This window comes from Geotrypetes seraphini, chromosome 3, assembly GCF_902459505.1.
Source record: "Geotrypetes seraphini chromosome 3, aGeoSer1.1, whole genome shotgun sequence".
In the NCBI taxonomy this organism is placed as follows: Eukaryota; Metazoa; Chordata; class Amphibia; order Gymnophiona; family Dermophiidae; genus Geotrypetes; species Geotrypetes seraphini.
The window spans coordinates 133,557,088-133,582,431 of NC_047086.1; the positions used below are offsets into that span (position 1 = coordinate 133,557,088).

Here is a 25,344-nt window from a genome sequence, read left to right on the forward strand (position 1 = left end):
ACCTAGTTATTTATGTAGGCGCAATATTTTTCCACTAATCCGTGGATGCTTGTGGGCCCAAACAAAGGCAAAAATCCACCACTACATAACCTCAAGCACCTTTCTATCCGCCCAGTTCGGTAGCGTTTGGAAAAAAATAAAAGTCGAGGTAAAATCATCATCTTGACTACTTCAATCCTACCAAACCATGAAAAGCAGAACTTTTCCCAAATATTCAATTCTTCTCTAATTCTCTGAAATATCGGATCGCAATTTAAATCATAAAGGCGAAGGGAGGGAGGGCCCAGATGAATTCCTAAACAGCGCATAGCACCTTTCACTGGTCCTAACGGAAGAGGAAGAGACGGTGCAAGGCCCTCTTTTGATCCGGGGGAAGGGTAATATTTAACAACTCTAATTTGAACATGTTTACCAGAAAACCTGAGAATCTACTGTAACGCAGAAATTCCTCCTCAACTGCTGCCAGAGATCTTTCAGTCAGTTAAAGTGAATAAAATATCATCCACAAATAAATTGATTTTATAATTCCCCCGGAAGTCTGGACATCTACTACATCAGGGTTCTCCCATATCCATTGGGCCAGGTGCTCCACAACCAGGGCAAAAAGGATCGGGGACAGAGGGCACCCCAGCCTCATTCCCTGGGCCAACTCAAACATATCAGAATAACTCCCATTCATTTTCACATACCCTAAGGGGGAACTAAATAGAGTTCTATAACAAGGAAAAGAAGGACCAAAACTTGAAATCCCCCAAATTACTAGATCCGTGATCACTAGGAGGTGTAATGTAATGGCAGTTGGTGATTCCCTTTTGAGGGGTACAGAAAAATCCATCTGCAGACTAGACATGTCACGAGACATATGCTGTCTGCCTGTTGCCAAAATCCAAGATTTTACGGAGTGCTTGCTGAGACTCATCAAGCCTGATGACTACTATCCGATGCTGCTCATCCACATTGGCACTAATGACACTGCCAGATACCCCTGCAAACGTATCAAAAGTAACTTTGTGGCTCTGAAAGAGAAGGTGAAGCAGTCAGGTGCGTAGGTGGTATTCTCATCCATCCTCCCTGTCGAGGGTAAAAGACAGGGCAGAGAAGCACACATCCTGGAGATGAATGCGTGGCTACATAGATGGTGTTGTCGAGAGTGTTTTGTCTTCCTGGATCATGGGATAATCTTTCAAGGGCTGCTGAGCAGGGATGGTGTGCATCTATCAAAGAAGGGAAGATGTGTCTTTGCCAGCAGGCAGGCTAATTTACTAAAGAAAGATTTAAACTAGAAGTTATGGGGGCAGGGTGATCAAAGCTCCTGGGTGAGTATAAGCCCTCAGTTAAGTAAATCACTGAATACCTCTACACAGATGGGAAAAGGGGGCACTGTCTGGAAAGCAGTATATGCTAATGCTCGAAGTATGGGAAACAAGATTCTGGATCTAGAAGCTGTGATGGAAGAAGAGGAGTTGGATATAGTGGTGATCAAGAGACATGGTTCACAGAAAACCATGACTAGGATGTAGTTATACTGGGCTATAATCTGTTCCGGAAAGACAGGGTAAGAAGAAAAGGAGGAGGAGTAGGGTTATATGTTAAAGATCATATTAAAGCCACACAATTTCAGGATCTGCAGGGCAAGGAAAAGGCACTGTGGATCAATTTGGAAAGAGGGAATGGTGAATATATTTACATTGGTGTGATATACAGGCCTCCTTCACAGACAGTAGATAGAGATTTAATAGTAACCATTCGGAATATATCTAAAAAAGGGAAAGTCTTGCTAATAGGTGATTTTAACATGCCGGATGTTGATTGGGGTATCCCTATTGCAGGGTCTTCTAGAAGTAGGGAGATTCTGGATTCTTTACATGGAGAACTGTTCCAGCAGTTGGTAATGAAACCCATGTGGGATGGTGTCATACTTGACATAGTGCTTACAAATGGGAAAAATTTTTCTGATGTTACAGTGGGTGATCATCTATCATCCAATGATCACTGCAAGGTATGGTTTAATATTAAGATGGGTATAGAGGGGGCTCATTCAAAAGCATAGGTTCTAGACTTTGTTCGGATGGGGGATTTACATTAAGGAATTATTGTCTGGATGGGAACGCCTGGAAGGAGTGGAAATGCGGTGGGCAAAACTGAAAGGAGTGATTGTAGGGCGATAAACCTTTTTGTGAGGCAAGTAAGTGAAAGGAAAAGGAAAAAGACGCTGCTTTGGTTCTCAAAAGTAGTAGCTGAGAAGGTAAGGAATAAGAGGTTAGCTTTCATAAACTACAAAAGATCACAGAAAGAGAAAGAGAAGCAAAAATATCTAGAAAAGTTAAGAGAGGCTGCTCGAGTAGTCCGGTTAAGCAAAGATGCACATGGAAGAAAAAATAGCTGACACGGTAAAACAGGGAGACAAGACATTTTTTTAGATATATTAGTGATTGGAAGAAGTGCAAAAGTGGCATTGTGAGACTCAAAGGTGAAGGGGAGGAATATGTAGAAGCTGATAAAGACAAGACCTAATTGCTTAACAAACATTTCTGTTCTGTGTTCACGGCTGAAGCACTGGGAGTGGGACCGCAGAAGACAAACGTGAATAGGGATGGAGGAGTAATAGACCCTGATCGATTTTCAAAGGGTTGTGTTCGTGAGCTAAAATAATGGTAGACAAAGCGATGGGGCTGGATGGTGTACATCAGAGGGTGCTGAAGGAAATTATGGAAGTTCTGGTAACCCAACTGACTAACCTTTTCAACGAGTTTCTAGAGTCGGGAGTGGTACCAGAGGACTGGAGAAGGGCCAATATGGTCTTTCTCCACAAAGGTGGAAGTAAGGAAGAAGGAGGAATTAATTACACCTGTTTAAAGCACGTTCCTCTTGCCAATCTGCCCAACCTTGCCTCTGATTCTCTCATCCCAGACCCGAAAGATCTGCATGCAACAAGACTCAAATATTAAAGGACCTATTTGGGGATTTTGACCCTGGATTCTTGTGCATCACGGAATCATGGATCGTAAAAGATGACTTATTTACACAAGTCTGGGAAACAAGATCCTGGAATTAGAAACAGAAATGAGGAATGCCGACCTGGATGTGGTGGTGTTATCTGAGACCTGGCTCACAGATTCCCACGGGTGGGACATGGTCATGCCGGGTTACAATTTGCTTCGCCGGGCCAGGGAGGGCAAAATGGGAGGAGGTGTAGCATTACCGTATTTTCGCGGATATAACGCGCGCGTTATACGTGATTTTACGTACCGCGCGGTATATGCCTGAGCGCGGTATACAAAAGTTTTTAAACATAGTTCCCACCCCGCCCGACGCCCGATTCACCCCCCCAGCAGGACCGCTCGCACCCCCACCCCGAACGACCGCTCGCACGCGCTCCCACCCGCACCCGCATCCACGATCGGAGCAAGAGGGAGCCCAAGCCCTCTTGCCCGGCCGACCCCCCGACGTCCGATACATCCCCCCCCCCCCGGCAGGACCACTCGCACCCTCACCCCGAAGGACCGCCGACTCCCCAACAATATCGGGCCAGGAGGGAGCCCAAACCCTCCTGGCCACGGCGACCCCCTAACCCCACCCCGCACTACATTACTGGCAGGAGGGATCCCAGGCCCTCCTGCCCTCGACGCAAACCCCCTCCCCCCAACGACCGCCCCCCCCCAAGAACCTCCGCCCGTCCCCCAGCCGACCCGCGACCCCCCTGGCCGACCCCCACGACACCCCCACCCGCCTTCCTCGTACTTTGTGTAGTTGGGCCAGAAGGGAGCCCAAACCCTCCTGGCCACGGCGACCCCCTAACCCCACCCCGCCCTACATTACGGGCAGGAGGGATCCCAGGCCCTCCTGCCCTCGACGCAAACCCCCCTCCCTCCAACGACCGCCCCCCCTCCAAGAACCTCCGACCGACCCGCGACCCCCCTGGCCGACCCCCCCACCCCCCTTCCCCGTACCTTTGGAAGTTGGCCGGACAGACGGGAGCCAAACCCGCCTGTCCGGCAGGCAGCCAACGAAGGAATGAGGCCGGATTGGCCCATCCGTCCTAAAGCTCCGCCTACTGGTGGGGCCTAAGGCGCGTGGGCCAATCAGAATAGGCCCTGGAGCCTTAGGTCCCACCTGGGGGCGCGGCCTGAGGCACATGGGCCAAACCCGACCATGTGTCTCAGGCCGCGCCCCCAGGTGGGACCTAAGGCTCCAGGGCCTATTCTGATTGGCCCACGCGCCTTAGGCCCCACCAGTAGGCGGAGCTTTAGGACGGATGGGCCAATCCGGCCTCATTCCTTCGTTGGCTGCCTGCCGGACAGGCGGGTTTGGCTCCCGTCTGTCCGGCCAACTTCCAAAGGTACGGGGAAGGGGGGTGGGGGGGTCGGCCAGGGGGGTCGCGGGTCGGTCGGAGGTTCTTGGGGGGGGGCGGTCGTTGGAGGGAGGGGGGTTTGCGTCGAGGGCAGGAGGGCCTGGGATCCCTCCTGCCCGTAATGTAGGGCGGGGTGGGGTTAGGGGGTCGCCGTGGCCAGGAGGGTTTGGGCTCCCTTCTGGCCCAACTACACAAAGTACGGGGAAGGCGGGTGGGGGTGTCGTGGGGGTCGGCCAGGAGGGTCGCGGGTCGGCTGGGGGACGGGCGGAGGTTCTTGGGGGGGGCGGTCGTTGGGGGGAGGGGGTTTGCGTCGAGGGCAGGAGGGCCTGGGATCCCTCCTGCCCGTAATGTAGTGCGGGGTGGGGTTAGGGGGTCGCCGTGGCCAGGAGGATTTGGGCTCCCTCCTGGCCCAATATTGTCGGGGAGTCGGCGGTCCTTCGGGGTGGGGGTGCGAGTGGTCCTGCCGAGGGGGGAGAAGAATCGGACGTCGAGGGGGGGCATCAGGCTTTCAGGATGGGGACAGGACTTCAAGGGGGGACAGGCAGACCTTCAAGGGAGGACAGGCAGACCTTCAAGGGGGGACAGGACTTCAAGGGGGACAGGCACGGAGAGGCGGGGCAGTGCACCGAAAGTCAGGGCGGGTGAACGGTGAGTCGGGGCAACCAGAGGAGAGTCGGGGCAGTGCACCGAAAGTCAGGGTGAGTCGGGGCAACCAGATGAGAGTCGGGGAGGGCGAAAGGAGAGTCGGGGTGGCCAGAGGAGAGTCGGGGAGAGCGAAAGGAGAGTCGGGGTGGCCAGAGGAGAGTCGGGCAGCATGCGCGTTATATGCCTGAGCGCGGTATAGAAAAGTTTTTGTACATATCATCGTGATTTCTGCGCGCTATACCCCTGTGCGCGTTTTACAATGGTGCGCGTTATATCCGCGAAAATACGGTATATACTAAAGATGACATTAAGGTCACTAGAATCACAGATGTCCACTACACTGGGGAATCCCTTTGGGTAAATTTGGCCAGAGGGAAGGACAAATGCTTGTATCTTGGCGTAATATACAGACCCCCAAAACAACAGGATGACCTAGATATGGAATTAATCGGAGATATAGAGAATATCACATTGCGTGGGGACACAGTATTGTTAGGTGACTTCAACATGCCTGACGTGGATTGGGACACGCTTTCCTCTGCTTCCGGCAGCAGCAGGAGGCTATTAAACTCTATGAAGGGAGCAAGACTCAGGCAGCTGGTGTTGGAACCAACAAGGGATCAGGCAATACTGGACCTGATACTTACCAATTGAGAAAGTGTCACAGAGGTCTCGGTGGGCGACACATTGGCCTCCAGTGACCACAACATAGTATGGTTCAATCTCAGGAAAGGTTTCACTAAATCTACCACACTGACCAAGGTCCTCAAATTCAAGGACACAAACTTCAAAGAAATGGGAGACTTCGTTCACCAGGCGATACAAAGGCAAGCAGAAACCAATAACGTGGAAGAAATGTGGTCGACTTTGAAAGCCACCATACAAGAAGCAACAAACCGCTATGTTAAATCAGTAAGTAAACGACGACGGAACAATAAGCCACAGTGGTTCTCTGCGGAGATTTCGGACCTCATCAAGGAGAAGAAAAAAGCATTCATCTCTTACAAACAATCAGGGAAACAGGACTCTAGGGAAGTCTATCTGTCCAAGTCAAAAGCCGTCAAAACAGCAGTTAGAGAGGCCAAATTCCGCAAGAAGGAGTCTCTAGCGAAGAACATCCAGAAAGGAGATAAATCCTTCTTCAGGTATATCAGTGACAGAAATAAGAACTCAGGCGGGATAATACGTCTTAGGAAACCAGACGGAGACTATGTAGAAGCGGACTCGGAAAAAGCCCAACTGTTAAATGAATACTTCTGCTCAGTCTTCACCCGCGAGGCGCCAGGACTCGGCCCTCAGCTACAGACAAGGGTTGACGCAGATGACCCGTTTAGTAATTTCGAGTTTACACCCAGCGGTGTCTACTGCGAGCTGTCAAAGCTTAAGGTTAACATGGCAATGGGGCCTGACAACCTACACCCCAGGGTGCTCAGGGAGTTGTGTGATGTCTTGGCGGAACCGCTATCCGCGCTCTTCAATCTCTCCCTTAGTACGGGTAACGTCCCGTTGGACTGGAAGATGGCAAACGTCATTTCACTCCACAAGAAAGGCTCCAAGATGGAGACAGCAAACTACAGACCGGTGAGTCTCACATCAATAGTGTGCAAACTAATGGAAACTCTAATCAAACGCCAATTGGATACAATCCTAAACGAGGAGAATCTACGGGATCCCCGTCAACATGGATTTACTAAGGGGAGATCCTGCCAATCCAACCTGATCAGCTTCTTTGACTGGGTGACGAGGAAGCTGGATGTTGGGGAGTCCCTGGACATCGTATACCTGGACTTCAGTAAAGCATTCGATAGCGTACCACACTGCAGGTTGCTGAGCAAGATGAGTTCTATAGGATTGGGCGACACATTGACGAAATGGGTTGGGAACTGGCTTGGAGGTAGGCTTCAGAGGGTAGTGGTGAACGGCACCCCCTCCGAAATGATGGAGGTAATCAGTGAAGTGCCCCAGGGCTCGGTCCTGGGCCCGATCCTATTCAACGTCTTTATAAGAGACTTGGCAGAAGGGCTGCGAGGTAAAATAACATTATTCGCCGATGACGCCAAACTAAGCAATGTAGTGGGCAAAAGCACAACAGACATAAATTCAATGTCCGACAACATGATGCACGACCTACTCCTACTGGAGCGCTGGTCTAGGTCCTGGCAATTCAGCTTCAATGCCAAAAAATGCAAAGTCATGCACCTGGGCAGCCAAAATCCATGCAAGACTTACACCCTTAATAGCGAGATCCTAACAAGAACTGAAGCAGAACGAGACTTAGGGGTGATCGTCGGTGAGAACATGAAGACTGCCAATCAAATGGAGCAAGCTTCATCCATGGCAAGGCAAATCATAGGTTGCATACGCAGGAGTTTCATCAGCCGTAAGCCTGAAGTCATTATGCCATTGTATAGATCCATGGTGAGGCCCCATCTGGAATACTGTGTGCAATTCTGGAGGCCGCATTACCGTAAGGATGTGCTGAGACTGGAGTCGGTCCAGAGAATGGCCAACCGGATGGTCTCGGGACTCAAGGATCTCCCGTACGAGGAACGGCTGGATAAGTTGCAACTGTACTCACTCGAGAAACGCAGAGAGAGGGGTGACATGATCGAGACATTCAAGTATCTCACGAGCCGCATCGAGGTGGAAGAAGATATCTTCTTTTTCAAGGGTCCCGCGGCAACAAGGGGGCATCCGTGGAAAATCAGGGGTGGGAAACTGCACAAGGACACCAGGAAATTCTTTTTCACTGAAAGGGTGGTTGATCGCTGGAATAGTCTTCCACTTCAGGTTATTGAGGCCAGCAGCGTGCCTGATTTTACGGCCAAATGGGATAGACACGTGGGATCTATTCACAGAGAAAGGTAGGGGAGGGTCATTGGGGTGGGAAGACTAGATGGGCCCTTATCTGCCGTCTATTTCTATATTTCTATGTTTCATGTATAACGAATCTCCAATCCTGTGCTCTCACTGTACAAATTAAACTGAATGAGTCCAAAACAAAACTGCTTTGGCTCGGCTCAAATTTAGAGCAGCTACCCACCCTCATTTCACTGTCTTCTGGCGCCACACTGCAGCTTGAGTTCTCAATCAAAGTTTTGGGCATCATCATTGACTCTACACTCTCCTTTAATGACCATCTTAACTCCTTGGTAAAAAAAAATGCTTTTTTAGCCTTCACATGCTGAGGTAAGTGAGATCCTGCTTCCACCAACAACATTTTGCTGTCCTTGTATAATCTCTCATCCTTTCCAGACTGGACTATTGTAACTCCATCTATTTAAGTCTAACCAAGAAAAGTCTTCAAAGACTTCAGTGGATTAAGAACACTGCAGCTAAGCTAATCTTTCCAAAAGGAAATTTGACCATGTCTCCCCACTTCTGTCCAAACTTCACTGGCTTCCAGTAATTTCCAGGGTTCACTTTAAATGTGCCTGCCTAACTTTTAAGATCCTACATGGCATCCTTCCTCCCTTATTCCACTATCTTGGAACTCCTCGAGCCCAGATACCACCAGATCCACTCAAAAATTTAAACTATCCTTCCCCTCGTTAAAAGGCGTCATCTATGCGGGAAAATTAGGGACATCTCTCTCCTTCAGAATCACAGAGCTTTGGAATCTGGGCTCCTTCCAACTATTCCGAAAACATCTGAAAACTTGTCTATTCTCAAAAATGTAACACTTTCCTCCCTCTATATTCCTCCTCTAACCCTTACTACGTACTAAGCACCTGTAAACCTTCTTTATACTAAGCTCCTGTAACCTTACTATGGAGTTTCTTCTTTTTACTAAGCTCCTGTAAACCGTGCCAAGCTCTACGATTGTGGAGATGATGCAGTATATAAACTTAAGGTTTAGTTTAGGTTTAAGTAGGGAATTACAGGCCGGTAAGTTAGACTTCTTTTTTTTTTTTTAATTCTTTATTCATTTTTGTATATAACAACAAGTGCATCAGATAAAATCATATGAACTTATAAATACACACTTGATTATCTTTCATGTAATACATCAAATACAACATTCCAAACCATACTTATGTTCCATAATAACTTGAATATTATGTAATACACTAAATATCTAAACAATTATTATTAGAATAAAAAACCTTCCCATCCCCTCCCCTCCCGTTACAGAAAATACCATCCCAAAATAGTGATATATTCATCTACCATATAAGATTAATAATACCCACCCACACCCCCTCTTATCCAATATCTTACTTTGGGAAAATGTTATCACTCATTACAAAAGTCTGTTAATGGTCCCCAAATCTTCTGAAGGTTACTAAAATATCCTTTCTGTGTTGCTATTGTGCGCTCCATTTTGTAAATATGACATACAGAATTCCACCAAAAGTTGTAATTTAATCTATCATAATTTTTCCAATTGTATGTAATCTGCTGAATGGCTACACCAGTTAATATAAATAAAAGTTTATTATTATTTGATGAAATTTGACTCTTTGCTCTCATTGTCATGCCAAATAAAATAGTATCATATGTCAAGGCCACCGGATTCTCTAACATCCTATTTATTTGAGGCCAAATTGATTTCCAAAATAATATTATGAATGGACAATAGAATAAAAGATGATCTAATGTCCCAGCCTCACGATGACAGTTCCAACATCTATTAGACTTAGAGCTATCTAATTTTTGTAAACGAACAGGGGTCCAAAAAGCTCTATGCAAAAGAAAAAACCATGTTTGTCTCATAGATGCAGACACTGTACATCTCATCCTCCAAGATCAAATCCGTGGCCATTGAGACGCATTAATTTGATGCTTGATCTCAATGCTCCAAATGTCTTGAAGACCAGTTTTTGGTGTTTTATTCACAAATCCAGATATTAATTTATACCACTGTGCGGCCTGGTGTCCCATGAAATCTACCTGAAAGCATAAAAATTCCAAACTATATTGATTATTAAGAGTTTTCCATTCTGGGAACTCCGCCTGAATGGCCTGCTTCAATTGCAACCATCTAAAACTTTGTGACTTGTTAAGGACAAATTTATGTTGCAATTGTGAAAACTCAAGCAGCTTACCATTAGATATTACATCTTCCAATGTACATATTCCCGCCATCATCCAATGCTTCCAGATGATTTTAAAACCGCCAATTTTGATCTTGGGATTTAACCAAATCGTTTGATATGTTGATTTATTTATCGGAATAGGAGTTAGATTATTTACATATTGTAAAGTTTTCCATGTATCAACAAATATTCTATGATCTTTATATAATCCTGGCAATTTGATACTAAGAACATGACCAAGTCGCAAAGGAAACATAAGTCGCCATTCTAACCAAAACCAGTCTTGGATATTATCAATGGGCTCTGGGAGGACCCAATACATACCTTGATGCAAAATATAGGCCTGATGATACCTATAAAAATTAGAAAAATTTACCCCCCTCCCTAATTGGCTTTTGTAAAGACACTAAAGCAATTCTAGGAGATTTACCCAGCCAAATAAATTTTGTTAGAACACTATTTAACTTTTTATAAAAAGACCCCTGGAAAAAAACCGGTAACATTCCCATTTGGTAATTAACCACTGGTAGAATCATCATTTTAACAGTTTGTACTCTCCCCCACCAAGACAGATGTAAAGGATTCCATTGCTCACACATTTCTGTGACCCTCTGCAATAAACATTTTTCATTTAATTTCATTGTATCATCCACTGTATTTTTGATCCAAATTCTTAAATATTTTAATCCATCTTCCTGCCATACGAAAGAAAACGCATCAAATAAACCTTTTGTACAATGTACATTCAATGGAAGAACTTCTGATTTATTCCAATTTATCTTATAACCTGAAAATTTTCTAAATTTCACAATCAACTCAAGCAAGCATGGTCGGTAAGTTAGACTTCTGTTTTAAGCAAATTAATGAAAACACTTTTAAAACAGAGAATGATCAAGTTTCTGGAATCCTGTGGATTACAGGACCAGAGGCAACATGGATTCACTAGAGGTAGGTCTTGTCAGACAAATATGATCAATTTTTTTGACTGGGTGACCAGAGAATTGGATAGAGGATGTGCGCTAGCCTTTAACACTATTCCACACAGACGTCTAATAAATAAACGGAGTGCCCTTGGGATGGGACACAAAGTGACAGGCTGGGTCAAGAACTGGTTGAATGGAAGGTGACAGAGGGTAGTGATCAATGGAGATCGCTGTGAGGAAAGGGATGTTACCAGTGGTGTGCCTCAAGGTTCTGTTACTGGGCCTGTTCTTTTTAACATTTTTATAAACGATATTGGGTTGTCAGGTAAGATATGCCTCTTTGAGGATGATATCAAAATCTGTACTAGAGTAGACACGCTGAATGGTGTGAATAACATGAAGAAAATCTGGTGAAGCTTGAAGAATGGTCTGAAATTTGGCAGCTAAAATTTAATGCTAAGAAATGCAAGGTCATGAATTTGTGCTGCAAAAACTCAAAGGAACGGTACAATTTAGGGGGTGAAGAACTTATGTGCATGACAGAAGAGCGGGAGCTGGGTGCGACTGAATGTGATAATCTTAAGGTTGCCAAACAGGTTGAAAAGATGATGGCGAAAGCAAGAAGGATGTTAGGTTGCCTAGGGAGAGGTATGGCCAGAAGGGAAAAGTAGGTATTGATGCCCCTGTATAACACTTTGGAGAGACCTCATTTAGAATATTGTGTAAAATTCTGGAGGCCACACCTTCAAAAAGATATAAAAAGGATGGATTCGATCCAGAGGAAGGCTACTAAAATGGTATATGGTCTTCATGATAAGGTGTATGGGGACAGATTTAAAGATCTCAATCTGGGTACTTTGGGGGAAAGGCGGGAGAGTGGAGATATGATAGAGACGTTTAAATAACTAAATAATGTAAATGCGCATGAGTCAAGTCTCTTTTATTTGAAAGGAAACTCTGCAATGAGAGGGCATAGGATGAAGATAAGAGGTGATAGGCTATGGAGTAATCTGAGGAAATACTTTTTTATGGTAGATGCGTGGAACAGTCTCCTAGAAGAGGTGGTGGAAACAGTGACTGTGTCTGAATTCAAGAGAGCCTGGGATAGGCATGTGGGATCTCTCAGAGAAAGAAAGAGATAATGGTTAGAAACATAGAAAGATGATGGCAGAAAAGGGCCACAGCCCATCAAGTCTGCCCACTCTACTGACCCACCCCATTAAGTCTGATTGTTGATGACTTAGTTCCTTAGCTCGACCTTCGTAGGGATCCCACGTGGATATCCCATCTATTCTTAAAGTCGAGCACGCTGGCGGCCTTGATCACCTGCCTTGGAAGTTTGTTCCAATGATCCACCACCCTTTCCGTGAAGAAGTACTTCCTGGTGTCACCACTAAATTTCCCTCCTCTGAGTTTAAGCGGGTGCCCCCTTGTGACCGAGGGTCCCATGGGAAAGAATATGTCGTTTTCCATCTCGACACGACCTGTGGATAGGCAGACTAGATGGGCCATTTGGCCTTTATCTGCCATCATGATTCTATTTAAGTTTATCATCTGAGGCCACAAACCATTACATGCCAAGAGTTGAAACAAAAACAACCAGGAGACATGGTCAAACACCTTTTCTGCATCATCCGACAAAAAGACCGCTTGCTGGTTAGACCGTGTTGCTTACTCTCTCAGGTTTACCACCCATTGGATGTTATCGCCCACCTATCATCAGTGCTAAAGCCAGACTGATCAGGATACACCAGCCAGGGTACCATAGGAACATAAGAATAGCTTTACTGGGTCCAATCAATTCCATCAAGCCCAGTAGCCTGTTCTCACAGTGGTCAATCCAGGTCACTAGTACCTGGCCAAACCGCAAAGAGTAGTAACATTTCATGCTACTGATCCAGGGCAAGCAGTGGCTTGCCCCATGTCTTTCTCAATAACAGATTTCAGGAAATTGTCCTCCAGGAAGTTTTCCTCCAGGAAATTGTCCAAACCCTTCTTAAAACCAGTTACGCTATCCGCTTTTACCACAACTTCTAGCAATGCGTTTCAGAGCTTAATTAAATTCTGAGTGAAAAAATATTTCCTATTAGTTTTAAAAGTATTTCCCTGTAACTTCATCTAGTGTCCCCTAATCTTTGTAATTTTTGATGGAGTGAAAATTGATCCACTTATACACGTTCTACTCCACTCAGGATTTTGTAGACTTCAATCATATCTCTCCTCAACCGCCTCTTTTCCAAGCTGGAGACCTGACCTTTTTAGTCTTTCCTCATACGAGAGGATTTCAATCCCCTTTATCATCTTGGCTGCTCCTCTTTGAACCTTTTCTAGTGCCGCTATATCTTTCTTGAGATAAAGAGACCAGAACTGAACACAATACTCCAGGTGAGGTTGCATCATGGAGCGATACAGAGGTATTTTTAGACCTGTTAATCATCCCTTTTTAAAAATAATTCCTAGCATCTTGTTTGCTTTTTTAGCTGCAGCACATTGAGCATAAAGCTTCATCATATTGTCTACAATGACACCCAAATCCTTTTCTTGGGCGCTGACCCCCATGGTGGACCCTAGCATCCGGTAACTATTATTTGGGTTATTCTTCCCAATGTGAATTGTTTTGCATTTGTCCACATTAAATTTCATCTGCAACTTGGACGCCCAGGCTTCCAATTTCCTAAGGTCTGCCTGCAATTTTTCACAATCTGCATGCATTTTAACAACTTTGAACAGTTTAGTGTCATCTGCAAATTTAATCACCTCATTTGTTGTTCCAATTTCCAGATTATTTATAAATAAATTAAATAGCACTGGTCCCAGTACAGATCCCTGCGGCACTCCACTGTTTACTATCCTCCATTGAGAAAAATGACCATTTAACCCTACCCTTTATTTTCAATCTGATAACCAATTCCTAATCCACAATTGAACTTTGCCACCAATCCTATGACTTTAATTTTCTCAGAAGCCTCTCATGAGGAACTTTGTCAAAAGCTTTCTGAAATTCTACATACACTACATCAACCGGCTCACCTTTATCCACATGTTTATTCACACCTTCAAAGAAATCAAGCAAATTGGTGAGGCAAGATCTCCCTTGGCTGAACCCATGCTGACTCTGTCTCATTAAATCATGTTTGTCTACATGTTTCCATCATTTTGCCCGGCACTGAAGTCAGGCTTACCGGTCTTCAATTTCCTGGATCTTCCCTGGAAACTTTTTTAAAAATCGGAGTAGCATTGGCCAATTTCCAATCTTCAGGCACTACAGACGATTTTAGCAACAGGTTACAGATCACTAACAGCAGGATAGCAATTCCATGTTCTTTTAGTACCCTTGGATGTATACCATCCGGTCTAGGTGATTTATCACTTTTTAACTTGTCAATTTGGCTTAATACATCTTCCAGATTCATCGAGATTTCTTTCAGTTCCTCCGCATCATCACCCTAGAAAACCTTTTCCGGTTCAGGTAGATTTCTTACATCATTTTCTGTAAAGACCGAAGCAAAGAATTCATTTAGTTTCTCCGCTATGGCCTTATCCTCCCTGAGCGCCCCTTTTTCTCTTTGATCCCAGAGTGCAATAGTCAACAGAGAAGTGAGTTGGCTAAGCTGTGCAGTGACTAAAGCTAAGTAATGCTTTTTTTCTCTATAGGCTGCTACTGGATTTTTGACTGTTTTGAACTGTTTCCTTGAACTGAATGATTATTTTGCTGGATCAAGTTTTCAGTATGCTGGAGTGTACTCTATGATAATGACATATTAAGGGGGGGGGGGAGGATTTGGATTGTGTTCTGGCCTGTTCTGACTTTATTTGTGGCAGCCTTTGACTATTGCACTCTGGGATACAGCACTGCTTTTCTTCTTCCCTTTGCTCCTATACCATTAAGATTTTGTAAATGGTTCACTAGTAAAGGACTGCTATAGTGTGAACTTCCATGAATACTGAATGTGAGCAGGATTATGACTTTTCTATTTTTGTGTTTTCCTATTGTTGATTGAGGCACTTAAGAAATTTTGCTGCACTGAAGTGGAGTTTTTTTTCTGACCGATGATAAGTGAACTTACTTGCTTTCAGTAGCAGATGTTATGTTAAGTTCCATTCTATTATGTGAGGTCTTTTTATCCACTTAGGTGCTTTGTTTCAATTGCCTCATTCTTAATAGAAGAGGACAGAGTTACTGTGTATTTTGCGGGTAATTGATATCATTCATTATTATACTATTGCACAATTCTCCAGCTTTCCTAATCTCTGAAAATATTTCTTCATCTGTCTACTCATTTTGTCCTGAGGGACGATAGCATAACCCTATCTTTATATTCCTTCCCTTCACACATGGAATTTCTATCCATATGGATTCCACTGCTACCTTTGTCATTCAGAATGTTTATTTTACTTGATTCAATTCCCTCTTTAACATATAGCGCAACCCCCCCCCCTCCAATTTAATCTACTCTATCCTTGCGATATAATTTGTACCCAGGTAATACAGTGTCCCATTGATTGTTATCCTATTACCAGGTCTCTGAGATGCCTATTATATCTACCTATGTGAACCAAGACAGCTGGATCCTCCCCAGCACTATCTAAAATCCTATCTAAGTGACGTGCAAGGTTGCCACTTTTGCACCACGCAGGCAAGTGACCAAGCAATCCTCAGGCCCACCAGCCACCCAGCTATCTACATGCTTAATGATCGAATTACCAACTACAACAGCTGTCCTAACCATTCCCTCCTGGGCAGAAGTCCCTGGAAACGTATCCTCGGTGCAAGAGGATATTGCATCCCCTGGTGGGCAGGTCCTAGCTACAGGATTATTTCCTACTTTACCAGGGTGATGCTCTCCTTCTAGGAGATCTCTCTCCTCCAAGGCAGCACAGGAGCTACCAGACTGGAGGTGGGACTTCTCTACAACATCCCTGTAGGTCTCCTCTATGCACTTTTCTGTCTCCCTCAGCTCCTCTAAGTCTGCTATTCTAGCCTCAAGAGAACATACTCGTTCTCTGAGAGCTAGGAGCTCTTTGCAGCAAGCACACACATATAACTTCCCGCCAACCGAGAGAAAATCATACATGTGACAGTGCAAAAGACTGGATAGCTCCCCTCTTGCTGCTGGAGTACTGTCTGCATCTTATTATTGAGCTGATTAATTAATTAAACCTTATTAAACTACTAGGAATATATTAAATATAGAGAGCCATAGGATTATATTATATGCTTTATTTAATGCTTGTTTCTTAGATAGTTTTAGGGTTATATTGTATGCTTTATTTAGTGCTTGTTTCTTTGCAGGTAATGAGATATAAAGAGTTCTCCTGTTGTCCTAATTAGAATAATTGGCAATAAATTACGACAATATGTAAAGAAATGAGCTAGATGAGTGGGAATGGAGATTAAGCCAGACCCTGCTCTGCCTGCCTGAAACTATCTCTAGCAGAAGGTTCAAGTTACAAAACTGTAGAACTATAAAAGGCTATTATCCTATGGAAACAAGCTAAGTAAAGTTTGCTTTTTTAAGCTCTAAACTGTCTATTGAAGGGAACTTACAATTGAGCTTTTCCTCCCAAACTTATCAAAGCTCAGAGCAAAATAATGTACACTTACCCAAACATATGTCTTCTACTCTTCTCCTCTCAGAAAGAGAATGTCCTCTTCCCTCTTTTTCTCCTCTCATCAACCTGTCTACAAGAACTCAAGCAAAAATCTTAGTATCCACTCCCAACGATGAGACTGGTCGATAAGAGGATCAGGTCACAGGATCCTTCCCCCTCCTTATAGAGTACAGTAATCCCTGCAAGATGCATAAAGTGTGGGAGCTGGCTACCAGCCTCCAAGAAGTTAAATAAAGATAGAAGTAACGGGAGAAGCAAATCTTGAAAGGTTCTGTAGAATTTGAGCATAAAGCCATCCAATCTGGGCGATTTGCCCAGCTTCATTGCCCGAAGCACCTCAATTAAGGTTAATTGGTCTATCCAGTCTCAGAGCACCCATGGCCATAATAGAGTTGAACTGCAGCAAGTCGAGATAAGTTGTTATGTCAGCTTCTGAGGCCTCATCCTCTGCATAGTATAGAGTCTTATAGAATTGCAAAAAGCAGTCCCGTATTTTGCGCTCAGTTCGTACCTCACCCCCAGAGAGTCGCTTAATACAGAACCAATTGGTACTAGACCTTCTGAGTTTCAATGTATTGGCCATCATGCGAGAAGCTTTATTGCTATATTCAAGTTTCAAGTTTTATTAGGTTTTTATATACCACCTATCAAGGTTATCTAAGTGGTTTTGCAATCAGGTACTCAAACATATTCCCTATTTGTCCCAGTGGGCTCACAATCTATCTAATGTACCTAGGGCTATGGAGGACTGAGTGACTTGCCCAGGGTCACAAGGAGCAGTGCAGGGTTTGAACCCACAACCCCAGGGTGCTGATGCTGTAGCTCCAACCACTATGCCACACACTCCTCCTATTCAAAATATTTCTGCTGAAGGAGCTGGGCCTGAAACTGCACATATTCAAACTCATATGCCTGCAAGGCTCTAGGGCCTCCCGAAGGCAGTTAAAGACCCCTCCCTCCCATGGTTGATGTTTATGAGTCCCCTCTAACTTGGCAACAATATGGCGAAGACCTAGAACCTCCTGTGCCTCTATCTCTTCTTATGGGTCGTCACCGAGATAAGATGACCTCACACTACTGCCTTTAAACCTTCCCAAACTGCCCCCTGGGAAGTCTCAATGCCCACATTAAACTGGATATTTTCATCGATAACAGTCTGAATCCTACAAAGGATCTCAGGATCATCCAGGAGACTATCATTCTGCCTCACATATGTATGACCTGTGCTTTAGACGACCCCCATCAAGATATAACCACTTGAGAGGGGTGGACATTCTGTTAGCCAGGACCCTGCTACTGGAGGTTAAGTGAGTGGTCCAGGATCCCCAGGGATGTTATATTCTTGTGGTGGGAGTTCTCCAGGGTTGCACCTACACTTTTGCTAATCTCTGTGCACCGAATGAGGGGCAGGGGGACTTTTTCCAAGAGATGACATCTAAAATATTACACTATAAAGATAAAGATAGTTGGGAGGGCGACCTGAATGTGACACTTTTTCCATCTTTGGATAACTCTGGCAGCCAAGTAACCTATGGTAGGAGGGATAAGGTTGAACTGCGCCGCTTCCTCTGAGATCTTAACTTGGAGGATGGGTGGAAATGACTGCACCCTAGAGACCGGGACTACACTTATTTTTCATCCATTCACCACTTGTACTCTAGAATACTTTATTTTAATAGAGAAAGAATTTCTTCATTGAGTGAGTGGTCAGACCAACTCTGCAGCTCAATTCCAGCTCAGTTCAACCTATGAAGCAATTTTCTCTCTATTAAAATAAAATCTATTCTAAAGTACGAGCCCAATGATCAGCGAGCCCTTTTTATATTGTAATATCTTAGATGTCATCTCTTAGAAACAGTCTCCCTGTCCCTCATTCGGTGCACTGAGATTAGCAAAAGTGTAAGTGCAACCTTGGAGAACCTCCACTACAAGAATATAACATTCTTGGGGATCCTGGACCACTCACTTAACCTCCCTTGGCAGGGTCCTGGCTAACAGAATGCCCATCCCTCTCATTTTGGAGGCCCCCATAGAAGCCCAATACATCAAAGGGAATCTAGAATCCCACAAGTACCGTTCATGGGATCTGGAAAGATGGGACTCTTGTAGGAAGCATACCTTCGCTTGAAGACACACTAGCTCTCTGAACAATGCTGTACGTTTGTGGGGAGAGTTCAACTCCCTAACATTATAGGAGACAATTTTGAAACCCGCCATCTATCAAAGTGGAAAAAAGATCCTAACTCGGGAAAATTGCAAACAGCTCTCCCCAACCCCCCATCCCAACCTCCCCTCACAACCTCTCCCGTCGGATCAGCCAGACTTCCCACTATACAATCAGGAAGTAAGCATCTTCAGCAGGCAGATACTCTGACACACACATACACACATAACCACCCTACTACAAGAAATCAGAGCCCAGGACAACCCAAAGCCACCCAAGAAGACATATACAATGGCCCCAGGGTCCCTCATGCACTCAAAGCCACCCCGAAAGGTGGCTAACAACAACAAACACAATCCCATTTTGTCCCCTAGAGCAGTGTTCTTCACCCTTTTTACACCTATGGACCGGCGGAAATAAAATAATTATTTCGTGAACCGGCAAACTACTAAGACTGAAATTTTTTAAAAAACCATCGCCACCCCGTCCCCACGAGCTCGGTCCCACAAACCATCTGATACCATCTGCACAAGCCTCAAATAGTTATGATTTTATATTGAACATATTTTATTAAAGTATAAAAAGAAATAATATTCTATACAATTGTCATTTTACAAATAATACAGGGCAAAGATCAACAAAAACCCCTGTCTCCCCTCCCCTTCACATATATCCCCTCTACTATCAAGAAAACTGAATAAATCAAATTATTACAGAATGCTACATAAATATCATGTAACAGAATACCACAGTCACACATGACAGGAATGGTGTAAGGGGAGTGAAACTAGGGCAACTGCCCCCTGGTCAGAGAGAGCCCTAAGCCATCTGGAAGCTAAAGAAGCACTGCCTGGGCTTTGCACTCCCCAGTTATGTCTAGCAAGATACATATTTCAAATTTGATATATTTGAATCACAAGATAGAAATAAAATTATTTTTTTCTACCTTTTGTCGTCTCTGGTTTCTGCTTTCATTGCCTTTTCACTCTCTTCCATCCAGCGTCTGCCCTAAGAACATAAGAATTGCCACTGCTGGGTCTGACCAGTGGTCCATCATGCCCAGCAGTCCGCTCACGCGGCGGCCCTCTGGTCTAAGACCAGCACCCTAACTGAGACTAGCCCTACCAGCGCACGTTCTTGTTCAGCAAGAACTTGTCTAACTTTGTCTTGAATCCTTGCAGGGTGTTTTCCCCTATAACAGCCTCTGGAAGAGCGGTCCAGCTTTCTACCACAGAACTTCCTTACGTTTGTACGGAATCTATCCCCTTTCAACTTTAGAGAGTGCCCTATCGTTCTCCCTACCTTGGAGAGGGTGAATAGTGTCCTTCTCTACTAAGTCTAATCCCTTCAGTATCTTGAATGTTTCGATCATGTCTCCTCTTAATCTCCTCTGTTCGAGGGAGAAGAGGCCCAGTTTCTCTAATCTTTCGCTCATCCAACCCCTTAACCATCTTAGTCGCTCTTCTCTGGACCCTGTCGAGTAGTACCATGTCCTTCTTCATGTACGGTGACCAGTGCTGGACGCAGTACTCCAGGTGAGGGCGTACCATGGCCCGGTACAGCGGCATGATAACCTTCTCTGTCTCTTCAGTCCAGCATCTGCCCCTTCCATTCACTGTCTGTCTTTCTCTGCCATCTCTCCTCCTGCCCCCCCCCCCAATTTGGTCTGGCATCCATCATCTTCCTTCTGTTCCCCTCATGGTCTGGCATCTCAGTCCTTCCCTCCCCCCTGTGGTTTTTAGCATTTCTCTCTTCTCATTTCCTCCACTCAGATCTGATATCGTTCTCTGCTCTCTCTTCCCTTTTCTTCTCTGGTTTTCCTTCTCTATATTCTGCCTCCATCTAAATTAAATTCTTTCTTATTATTTAATCCTGTTTCCCTCTTTTCACTGTGTCTACCCACAGCTTGTCACCCCTTTCCCTCACCCCTCAATTATCTTACTATTTTCTTCCCCCTTTATTTATCTCCTCCTTCCATCCAGTATGTGTTCTTTCCCCACTTCCATTCAGCATCTGCTCTCCCCTCTCAACTGGCATCCATCTGCCTTCTGCTCTCTCTCCCTTCTTCTCACTTCCATCATCTGTCCCCTTCTCTCTCTCATCTCCTCCATACCATCATCTGCCCCTTCTCGCTCTCTCCCCCCCAACTTCCATCATCTGCCCCCCTTCCCCTCACCTATGTGGGTCACTTTCTTTCCCCTGAGTGTGGCTTATGTCAGAGGGGAAGCTTTGTCCGAGCAGAACCGCTTGCAAGGAACAGTGGAACCTACTTGATGTCGATGCTGGGGCCCGTTGCCGTTTGAAGAAAAAAAAGGTGGAAAAAAGGGACCTGCAAAGGCGAGAGGAAGGGAAACCTCCAGGACAGCTGCTCTTTGCCCTCCTTCAGCGGCCCAAGAGTCTTTAGGCAAGCGGCAGCTCTGTGTGCTTTTAACTTCGGCACAGAGCTGCCCCTAAGCAGTAGTTTAGCGCGGTTTCATGAGGCAGCCTCGGGGCCTTGCTAGGCCGGCCCACATTGCATCATCGAAACGGGCCAGCCTAGCAAAGGCCCCGAGGCTGCCTCATGAAACTGCGCTAAACTACTGCTTAGGGGCAGCTCTGTGCCGAAGTTAAAAGCACACAGAGCTGCCGCTGATGGTCTGGAGGTGCGGAGACAAGGCAGGAAGCATACGCAACAGGAGTCCCGGCACAGCGACGGCAACAGGAAGTTGCAAGTCAGCTGACGCCGGCACCTTTCGTTGCGGCGGGGACCCGAATCCTTCGCAGACCGGCAAGATTTTTTTGCGGACTGATGGTTGAAGAACTGTGCCCTAGAGAACATGCTTCTTGAATCTCCCAGGATCCCCCCTGGCAAGGCCCGCAACCAACAGTGAGGGGAAGGGGGGAAGATGATGGAAGACCACAGCATTCCTCCATCAAAAACACAAATACCACCACTCACTCTCACCAACAGTAAATTTGGCACACCCCACCATGTGAGGAGCAGGAGCCCCTCTGAATCCCCCCACTCACATCCCGCAGTCTATGTCCACAGTCATAGAACAATAAGCTGAGCTTTAATCCTGGAAGGCAGTTGTGGTCTCATTCAACTTGAAAGTAAATGCCCGAAGGGGTGCAAAAAGGGCGTAGGCAATCAAAGTCCATGTCTGGTCTGCAGATAAGATGCCTCTGTACCCCGCAGAAGAAAATCACCAAAAGTTCTTCACCCCCAAAACTGTATCATTCCCTCAGGTTTTTGCAAATGAAATGCATTTCTTAGCATTAAATTTAAGCTGCCAAATTCCGGACCATTCTTCAAGCTTTAATACGTCCTTCTTCATGTTATCTACACCATCAAGGGGGTCTACCTTACTACAGATTTTGATATCATCTGCAAACTTACACAGATACAGGTTTAAAATGCTTTGAAAAGTACCAGCCAGAACTGAAAAATCAAATTGGTTGAGAAGTCTAATTTGATAAGAAGAAACGTTTTGCCAGAGTAAGGGAAAAATAGATCCAATGGACACATAGAGACAGCGAGGCTGGAGATTTTCCACATGCTAGGAAAAACCTCTCTAGGAAATTCTATATGTTGGCACTGAATGAGAACATCACCCTCTTCTGTGATTTATTCATCTTGCCTGCCCTTAGATAAACAAAAACATTGTTTACCTTGATATCAATACCGGGGCCACAAATATGAGGTCCATTTATCACTCTTCGTGCTTCTTTCGCCATACGCTTGTCCCAAATCTCAACAGGAAAAGAAAAGCAGATAAACAAGGAATTAAACTAAAGAAAGCTCTAGTGAATGCTTGAAAAACTCCTAAATATTATTCTGCAACAGAGAAGACATTCAGTATACAGTTCAGGATAGTTTATAGTTTAATACTGAGGGCAGGATGCACAAAGCTCTGACACCACGGCAAAAAGTACCATGGTGGGAGCAAATTTTTGTTTTGCTGGCGATGCTTAGCACAATAGCATGCAAATTATATGCAACCTATTCCTGCAGAGAATCGCCAGTAAAAGGGGAAGAAACTGTACCTGGCACTTACTCAGAAGAGCAATCGCTAGTCACAGCTCTTCTCCATGTTAGGCTGTCAAGCTGTTCTCCCTGCCCCAATCAACTGAGCAGCAGGATTCCCCAAAGCAACTTCCCCTGCTGCTCAGCAGTTTAGGGCTTCTCCTGTCGGCTCGGCTGCTATAAGCTGAGGTGGCAGGGGAAGCCCCAAACAGCTGAGCAGCAAGGGAAGTCAAAGAGACTCTTATGTTTTTAGAAAATTTTTAAAAACACACTTGTGTGATAAGTTTGTCAAATAATTATGTAATATTCTTCTTTTATTTAATCATCTTTTTTATATTTTACCTGATGGATTTTTCACTGATTGCACAGTTCTTCTTTGTTTTTAACCGCCTGGAACTTTGTGGTAGGGCGATATACAAGAATAAATTTATTATTATTATTAAAACCGCTGGTGGCTTCAGGGTGTCCGGCGGCTCAGTTGATCGGGGACGAGAAAGCAGCTATTTTAAATGGATGCAGCTGTTGTGTGTGTACCCTTCCACAGGAGAGAGGTCTTAAGTCCCTGAGCCAATTAGAGTCATAGGGGGTAGAGGCCTTGGACACCTGAGCCAATCAGAGCCTTAGGTCCCTCCCAGTGCATCCCAGGATGCACCGGGAAGGGGAAGGCACATTTTGAAGAGGCTGGCCTGCCTGCAGGAGGGAGTGGGCATCCCTCTTGCCGTTGGGGGGGGGGGGGGGGGCAGTCATAGGCCAAGTAGGTGGGCCTGAGGCAGGAGGTATTCCTCCTGCATTTTCTTCTATTAAAGGTGTGGGGGGGGGTGTCAGGGGGTGTTGCCTGTAGGCTAGGTTAGGTAGGAGCACCCTGAGGCAGGAGGGAATGGGCATTTATTTTGGGAGTAGCTGCTGTACATGTGTTGTGTGCTCACATAGCACAGGCACAGCAGCTACCGGCAGCTCCAGAACTGTCGGAAAATTTTGGAAGCAATATTTTATTACTGGGGAGGGGAGGACAGTCAGGTGTTCCCTTTAGTGCATTACATGTAATGCTCATTAGAATACTGAGATCCTTGTAATGCATTTGACTAGGGGTTATGGTAACTGCTACGATGGAGAAGCAGGACATTATATTTTCATATTTGGAAATCCCTTGCTACCAGGCTCACTTAAAAGAGGACAGGCATGGCCAACAAGGAACCAATGTTATGAACTTATAACCGATGTTATGAACTTATATGAACAAGGTGAAGATGCAGGACACATCACACATACTTAGAGAACTACAGATCTTAACCTTAATTCCATCTAAAAAGAGATTAGGTTCTTACCTTGATAATATGTTTTTCAGTAGATAGGGATGGTATGATGAACCAAGGGTCTTGCATCCATTCCTGCGAGTCTGTTGTAGGAGATACTGAATACTGTTTTAAGCACCTCCTACTTCTCCCTGCTCTGCTGCCCCCCGTCGGTTAGTTTCAAGGCTGGCGACAGCCCTACAGGAGAGAACAGCAGAAGAATGAGGAGATCCCCTCAACAAGACTTTGACCTGCTCATAAATATAAACACAGAGCTTAGAAACATGCCACAGAGAGGAAAGGAACAAATACCAAACTTTATTAGCAAAAATCCATAATAAATTGTGAAACTGTGGGGAAAACCCTAAGTAACTGTATATATTCAAATATAATTTCTTCCAATTCACAATGGCTGGCAGAAAGGTCAGAGATGCAGCCTTCAGGTAGTAGTAGGTCCAGGCAGGCACATCGACAATGATGGGCAAAAGGTTCAGAATACCATCTCTATCTATTGGAAAAGATATTATGAAGGTAAGAAGGTAATCTCTTTTCCAGAGCAAAAGAGATGGTATGATGAACCAAGGGATGTGCCTAAACAGTCCCAGAAACCCCGGGTGGGAGAGATAAGCCTACCCAAAAAACAGAGGCACCAAAGAAGAAGTCCTCTTGGGCTGCTATGTTCACCCTATAAAATTTGGTGAAAGTTTGAAGGAGCGACCAAGTCGCTACCTAGCAAATGTCATCACAAGGAATTATCCTGGCTTCAGCCCAGGAAGAGGCAATCCCTCTCATCAAATGCGCTCCAAGAGGGAAGGTAGGCTGCCTGTCGCATACAATGTAGCAGGACAAAATAGCTGACCTAATCAATCTTGAAACGGTAGCCTTAGAAGTCAGCCTCCCCTTCTTAGCTAGATTCATCAACACAAACAGGTAATTCAAGAGGCGAAAGTCGTTTGTAACCTCCAGGTAACGCAAAATAGCCCTCCAGTCATCCAGGACTTCAGGACCTTATCCGTCTTCTTAGAACCTGAGAGCTGGAAAGCTGGAAGACAGACTTCCTGGTTGATCTGAAATGTCAAGACCACATTTTGCAAGAAAGAGGGAATGAACCTCAAGAAAACCCCAGCCTCTGTGATATGCAAGTAAGGGTGCCTGCATGACAAGGCTTGCAGTTCAGAAGCACGCCTCGCAGAAGTGATGGCAACAAGAAACACCATTTTGATAGTCAAATCCATTAGGGTAGCATCCTGAAAGGTCTCAAACAGAGCCCTCAAGAGCCCTTCCAACACGATATTCAAATTCCAGGACAGA

At 45.1% G+C, this 25,344-nt stretch overlaps 1 protein-coding gene across 3 annotated transcripts in view; it reads right to left on the reverse strand.

Moving 5' to 3' along the window:
- The window catches only part of LOC117358073 (serine-threonine kinase receptor-associated protein-like), a 175,328-nt gene that overhangs the window by 40,477 nt on the left and 109,507 nt on the right, over positions 1–25,344 (reverse strand). For all 3 annotated transcript variants that reach the window (XM_033939523.1, XM_033939521.1, XM_033939522.1), the window contains exon 6: positions 22,387–22,467. In XM_033939523.1, the coding sequence (XP_033795414.1) occupies positions 22,387–22,467 (81 nt within the window). The remainder of the gene's footprint in view (positions 1–22,386; positions 22,468–25,344) is intronic.